Genomic DNA, 7,576 nt, shown 5'->3' with positions numbered 1-7,576 from the left:
ATCGAATCTTGACCCTAAGAATCGATATTGAATCAAATCGTGGGACACCCAAAAATTCGCAGCCCTAGTAATCAAAGTCAAAGTGCATGCGTATTTTGTCCAAATACTTTTAGTGTAGTTCAGGGGTGTTAAACTCATTTTAGATCGGGTGACACATGGAGAAAAATCTACTCCCAAGTGGGCCGGACTGGTAAAATCACGGCACGATAACTTAAAAATAAAGACAACTTCAGATGATTTTCTTTTTTAACAATAGAACAAGCACATTCTGAAAATGTACAAATCATAATGTTGTTGGGTTTTTTTTACACTTACATGTTGCGGTTAATAGTATTCTATCTTTATTTGTAGTTATTTGTACTTTCTGAATACCGGTAGATTATGTGATAATGTTCATCGGTCAACTCATTGGTTTTAATTTTCAATCTATCAAGATAAAAAATGTTATATAAAAAACAAATTACAGGATGTTATTTATGTAGTTTGATCATTTTCCTATTAACATGTGATTTAGTTGTTGTTGTTTTTTACATATGTAGCATATGTATAAATCCCCTTCTTTGGCTACTTTTAAGACCCTTCTTAAAACTCATTTTTATTCACTGGATTTTAACCCAGCATGAGACTTTAAACCGTTTTTAACTTTTTTAACTGTTTTTAACTATTTTTGTTTTAAATGTTATTTTTTTAGTATGTCCTTTGCCTCTATTTCTTTGTGGTGTACAGCCCTTGGTTCTTCAACTGTGGTTGTTTTTAAAGGGCTTTATAAATAAAATTGGGATGGTATGGTATGGTACATAGATACCTAATAATTGCTATTGCGACATATAGTTGACACATTTAGAACAGCAGTTTCTTTTATTCAAAAATGTTGGTGCTTTTTATATACGTAGCATACTCATCCCGCGGGCCGGATAAAACATGTTTGGGGGCCTGATCCGGCCCGCGGGCCTTATGTTTGACACCCCTGGGGTAGTTCATATAGCAAGACATTTTGCATACACAAGTCAAAGCCTCCTGATGAAGGCTCGACAAACATGATTGTGCTGCCAATTGAATAGCTGACTGTATAGCTTTAAGTACACTTGGCTCTGTTTCATATTCAACACAACATTTTCCATGTCTTGTCGCTTGGCATCGTTTATGTTCTCTCCTTCTTCGCATGGCCATTATTTTTCTGGCACGGCGAAAAGAAGCGTTTTTTTTTTTTATCTGCTCTCTTTTTTGCCTCAATGATTATTGTTGTCGGCACTTCCAGTCGCCCTGGCGTTGGAGTAGCTAAAGTTGAATGTTAAAGAGGCAAAATGCAACACTTGGGTAAAAATGAGTGTCAGAATAAAGAGCATGTGGCCCAAAAAAAAATAATACATTCAGGGTTCATTACAATAACGTCTTTTTTTCCGATAGGGTGATCTAGGGCAGCCAGGAGAAAAAGGACCTATGGTAAGAACTGATTTTTTCTTCATCTACACAAATAGTAAATTCTCTGTTTATATGACCGACTGCTAAAACTTGAGTCAAAGGTTCTTTCTGTGAGAGGATCCCGCTGCTGTTTTGAAAGTCTTACTGGGGTTGTACGGTATACCAGTATTAGTATAGTACCGCGATGCTAATTAATCATTTTCGGTACTATACCGTCTCTGAAACGTACCGGTCCCGCATTCCCCCGGCGAGCCCGCGTCGAATTCACGTCGTGACATTGTTGGTTTACGAGCAGACGAGCATGTTAGGCGGCACACAATCACGGAGTACTTACAAGCAGACACAGTGTGTAGACAGAAAAGGGAGAACTGATGCATTTTGGCTCAAAAACTAACAATAAAGGTGAAGTTATAACACTGAAGAGGTGCTTTAAGACATGGCTAGCTAGCTAGCGGCTAAAGTCCAGCCCCAGTCTGCAGTGTTTTAGCTACTTCTAAATCACTAATCCTCGCCTCCATGGCGACAAATAAAGTACGTTTCTTACAAGTATCATCCCTGCAGGATGAGGAATAGCTAAACATGCTTCACTACACACCGTAGCTCACCAGCGTCAAAATGTAAACAAACGCCATTCGTGGATCTACACATCCACTGGAATGATACCAAGTACAGGAACGTATCTAATCGATACTACTATGATTACGTCAATATTTTTTGGCATCACAAGTTCTTCTTTCGTTTTTTTAAAATGTATATTATGTTTATAAACTCAGGAAATATGTCCCTGGACACATGAGGACTTTGAATATGACCAATGTATGATTCTGTAACGACTTGGTATCGGATTGATACCCAAATTTGTGGTATCATCCAAAACTAATGTAAAGTATCCAAACAACAGAAGAATAAGTGATTATTACATTTTAACAGAAGTGTAGATGAAATTAACAAGTAGATTAATAATTTGTTTTCTAACACTTGTCCTTAATAATTTTGACAAAATAATAGAATGAAAAATGACACAATTTGTTACTGCAGACTAATTAGGAGCCTTTGTTTGTTTACTTACTACTAAAAGACAAGTTGTCTAGTATGTTCACTATTTTATTATTGACTTAACTGCAATAAGAAACATATGTTTAATGTACCCTAAGATTTTTTGTTAAAATAAAGTCAATAATGCAATTTTTTTGTGGTCCCCTTTATTTAGAAAAGCACCGAAAAGTATAGAAATAATTTTAGTACCGGTACCAAAATATTGGTATCGTTACAACACTAGGTCTTACTAAAAAAATAAAATGAGGGTCAAAGATCCTCAATGTGACAGAAGCAATCTTCCGGGCATTTTTTTACTGAGTAACTTCCTACTTACAGTACATTATTAACTTGTGGATTGGATGAAAAACAATTAAAAAAATGTACTTGCTTTCAACCACAGTGAAAATGTTTTTTGACCCAGCGACAATTTCTTTATCAGAGACTCAGTGGCTAGTTAAATACAGATGTTACTTGGAACATTTAGGCAAAAGGGACAAGCGGAAGAAAATGGATGTATGGATGGCTACATAGCTTTCCTATTTTTCATAGCTTTAACCGGCCAACGTGAATGGCTGCGAAAGTCTGAAAGCTAACCGCTCAGACAAAAATAATAGTCTCCTAGCGGGTGTTTCTGGTTGCAACGTCATAGCAATAGTCAATCATGATTAGCTCACAATATGGGACAATTTTGGCACATGTACGCACCTAATCCCCAGCCAAAGCCATAGTGTAAATAGTATTTTAGATGCAAACTCCTAGGAAAAGAAATGGGTCTGATGTAGCCGCGTGCGGCCGTTTGTTTACGTTGCAAAAGCCAAAGCTAATCACACAGCTGTATTAGGTTTTATTGGTTTGAGATTACAAACCCTGCGGAGTCAGTGTATACATTTAGGCTAAGTGGCTGCAGTCGCAGTTAGATTTATGTCCAAAGTGTTTTTTTTATCCACTTCTGACTGCCACTATCTGTAAAGTATTGCTGTTTTCTCACCCTTGTGATGCTAACACATAGTAAAATGCGTGTGCAATAGAATGCGTAATAAGTCTGCACCTACAGGTATATTCAATGAACTGCACAGTTGTCGAGTTTGTGGTTTAAAAAAGCGAATACGTCTCTAAGTAGCACCAGGTCGAAAACATTGGCATCAACAACTGTGGCTAGTTGTTGCATTTAAAGTATAGGGATGGGTACCAAATTTGGTACTTATGTAGATACTAATGTTGTCCCGATACCAATATTTTGGTACCGGTACTAAACTGTATTTCGATACTTTTCGGTACTTTTTTAAAGGGGAACATTATCACAATTTCAGAAGGGTTAAAACCATTAAAAATCAGTTCCCAGTGGCTTATTTTATTTTTCGAAGTTTTTTTCAAAATTTTACCCATCACGCAATATCCCTAAAAAAAGCTTCAAAGTGCCTGATTTTAACCATCGTTATATACACCCGTCCATTTACCTGTGACATCACATAGTGATGCCGATACAAACAAACATGGCGGATAGAACAGCAAGTTTATAGCGACATTAGCTCGGATTCAGACTCGGATTTCAGCGGCTTAAGCGATTCAACAGATTACGCATGTATTGAAACGGAAGGTTGTAGTGTGGAGGCAGGTAGCGAAAACGAAATTGAAGAAGAAACTGAAGCTATTGAGCCATATCGGTTTGAACCGTATGCAAGCGAAACCGACGAAAACTACACGACAGCCAGCGACACGGGAGAAAGCGAGGACGAATTCGGCGATCGCCTTCTAACCAACGATTGGTATGTGTTTGTTTGGCATTAAAGGAAACTAACAACTATGAACTAGGTTTACAGCATATGAAATACATTTGGCAACAACATGCACTTTGAGAGTGCAGACAGCCCAGTTTTCATCAATTAATATATTCTGTAGACATACCCTCATTCGCTCTCTTTTCCTGAAAGCTGATCTGTCCAGTCCAGTTGGAAATGCATCTGCTTTGAGTGTCGCAGGATATCCACACATTCTTGCCATCTCTGTCGTAGCATAGCTTTCGTCGGTAAAGTGTGCAGAACAAACGTCCAATTTCTTGCCACTTTCGTATCTTTGGGCCACTGGTGCAACTTGAATCCGTCCCTGTTCGTGTTGTTACACCCTCCGACAACACACCGACGAGGCATGATGTCTCCAAGGTACGGAAAACAGTCGAAAAAACGGAAAATAACAGAGCTGATTTGACTCGGTGTTTGTAATGTGTTTGAGAAAATGGCGGATTGCTTCCCGATGTGACGTCACGTTGTGACGTCATCGCTCCGAGAGCGAATATTAGAAAGGCGTTTAATTCGCCAAAATTCACCCATTTAGAGTTCGGAAATCGGTTAAAAAAATATATGGTCTTTTTTCTGCAACATCAAGGTATATATTGACGCTTACATAGGTCTGGTGATAATGTTCCCCTTTAAAGAAAGGGGACCACAAAAAATTGCATTATTGACTTTATTTTAACAAACAATCTTAGGGTACATTAAACATATGTTTCTTATTGCAATGTTGTCCCTAAATAAAATAGTGAACATACAAGACAACTGTTCTTTTATTAGTAAGTAAGCAAACAAAGATTCCTAATTTGTCTGCTGACATATGCAGTAACATATTGTGTCATTTATCATTCTATTATTTTGTCAACATTATTAAGGACAAGTGGTAGAAAATGTACTATTAATCTACTTGTTCATTTACTGTTAATATCTGGTTATTTTCTCTTATAACATGTTCTATCTACACTTCTGTTAAAATGTATTAATCACTTATTTTTCTGTTGTTTGGATGCTTTACATTAGTTTTGGATGACACCACAAATTTAGGTATCAATCCGATACCAAGTCGTTACAGGATCCTACATTGGTCATATTCAAAGTCCTCATGTGTCCAGGGACATATTTATTGAGTTTATAAAGATAATATCAATTTAAAAAAAAAAAAGATTTTGTGATGCTATAAAATATCAATATAATCATAGTAGTATCAACTAGATATGCTATTGTACTTGGTATCATTACAGTGGATGTCAGGTGTAGATCCACCAATGGCATTTGTTTACATCCAGGAACGGCGTCATTAAGTGTGTAGTTAAAGTTAAAGTACCAATGATTGTCACACACACTAGGTGTGGTGAACTTTGTCCTCTGCATCTGACCCATCCCTTTGATCACCCCCTGGGAGGTGAGGGGAGTAGTGGGCAGCAGTGGTGCCGCGCCCGGGAATCATTTTGGTTATTTAACCCCCAATTCCAACCCTTGATGCTGAGTGCCAAGCAGGGAGGTAATGGGTCCCATTTTTTAATAGTCTTTGGTATGGTTTGAACTCACAACCTACTGATCTCAGGGCGGACACTCTAACCACTAGGCCACTGAGTAGGTGAAGTATGTTTAGCTATTCCTCGTCCTGCAGGGATGATACTTGTAAGAAACGTACTTTATTTGTCGCCATGGAGGCGACGATTAGTGATTTAGAAGTAGCTAAAACACTGCCGACTGCGGGTGGACTTTAGCCGCTAGCTAGCTAGCCATGTCTCAAAGCACCTCTTCCTGAAGGTGTTTCAGTGTTATAACTTCACCTTTATTGTTAGTTTTTAGGCCAAAATGCGTCCGTTCTCCCTTTTCTGTCTACACAATGTGTCTGCTTGTAAGTACTCTGTGATTGTGCGCTGCCGAACATGCTCCTCTGCTCATAAACCAGCAATGACACGACGTGACGACGACTGGGGCGCGGGGGGCTGGGGGACCGGTACTTTTTAGAGGCGGTATAGTACCGAATATGATTCATTAGTATATATACCAATACCAATATACCATACAACCCTAGTAGGTACCAACTGAATTATGTATGTACTGCCGAGTACTGATTATTAAAATTAAACTGTAATCATTTTTGATTCCTGGTTTTGCACGGGGCGTCACGCCCGGTTGCAAACTCGGCAACGGCTCGAGCATTTAGCAAGCAAACAAACATATTCTCTAGGTAATGTTGCAATCTTCCTGCAGACAAAGCAAGTATTCCTGATAGAAAGTGCTCAAAAGTAAGGCTCTCCTTTATAAGTTAGCTCGATGCTAATTTACATTGGATATGCCATACACATGCTACTGATTAGCAATGGTGATTTTCCACCTCCAAACGTGTCAATACATAAATAGAACTAAAGCGGGGTACACATAAAGATTTTCTAAATCTGAAGAGATTTTTGTCTGTGACAGACCCGCCACATAAAAAAATCACACATTGATCAGTTGTGATCGTCACGTTAGTGGCGTGCGACAATAATATCAACACAGCACACCACACACATAACAATTCTGTCCCTTCACTCATTCAGACTCTAGTCCTCCATGTCCGAAATCTAGTGCGAACAAACGTGATCTGACAAAATCGAAGAAGAAGAAACATAGCAACCTCCATAGCAACAACCGGAACACAGAAACAGGCCACATGAAAGAAAACATACAAAAGGAGGGAATGATGGTGGTTTTGGGACTATACAATATATACTATACTGTTGCCTATGCATTTGATTATTATATTTTGTACATAAACTGTAAAAAAAATTAAATAAAACTGGCAGCTCAGTTTCCACAATTTTACTGTAAAATCGACGGTAGTTTTTACACCCATTTTAGTGTACATGGAAAAAAAGTACTATTGTTTTTTTACAGTAAAATTCTGGCCACTGAGCTGCCAGTTTTGTTTTGTTTTACCATAAAATCTATTGCCATGTTTGCAGTGTACAATTTAATGGATAACTTGCTTCATGAAATCATCAATCAAGCAGATATTTATAAAAAACATATATATATATTAATAAAAACAGTTTGAAACGTAGGAAAGTACTGTACCGGTATTTGTTGCATTATTGCATAATATAAACATTTTAATGATATGCAATTTCATTAAAACACATGTATTTTCAAAATAGAAAGAATACATTTAGTGAGAAAAGATCAATTATTGACACACATTATTTCAAGGCTTGGCCTTGAGTTAGACACCAGTGGGCTAAACGAAAGAGAGGACTGGCACATTTAACTTAATGCCAATTTGCCTACTTCCTGGCCACGGCAACACAACTAGGACAAACCGAAATCAATACATATTT

At 37.8% G+C, this 7,576-nt stretch overlaps 1 protein-coding gene across 1 annotated transcript in view; it reads left to right on the top strand.

The window, feature by feature from the left end:
- LOC133606711 (uncharacterized) overlaps positions 1–7,576 on the top strand; it is a 330,643-nt gene that overhangs the window by 220,356 nt on the left and 102,711 nt on the right. Inside the window, exon 9 of the mRNA XM_061960959.2 lies at positions 1,408–1,443. Within this exon, the coding sequence (XP_061816943.1) occupies positions 1,408–1,443 (36 nt within the window). The remainder of the gene's footprint in view (positions 1–1,407; positions 1,444–7,576) is intronic.

The sequence above is a fragment of the Nerophis lumbriciformis genome, linkage group LG05 (assembly GCF_033978685.3).
Source record: "Nerophis lumbriciformis linkage group LG05, RoL_Nlum_v2.1, whole genome shotgun sequence".
Classification (NCBI taxonomy): Eukaryota; Metazoa; Chordata; class Actinopteri; order Syngnathiformes; family Syngnathidae; genus Nerophis; species Nerophis lumbriciformis.
Note: the sequence above shows the minus strand (reverse complement) of the source record. Positions and strands in the feature narration are given on the sequence as shown.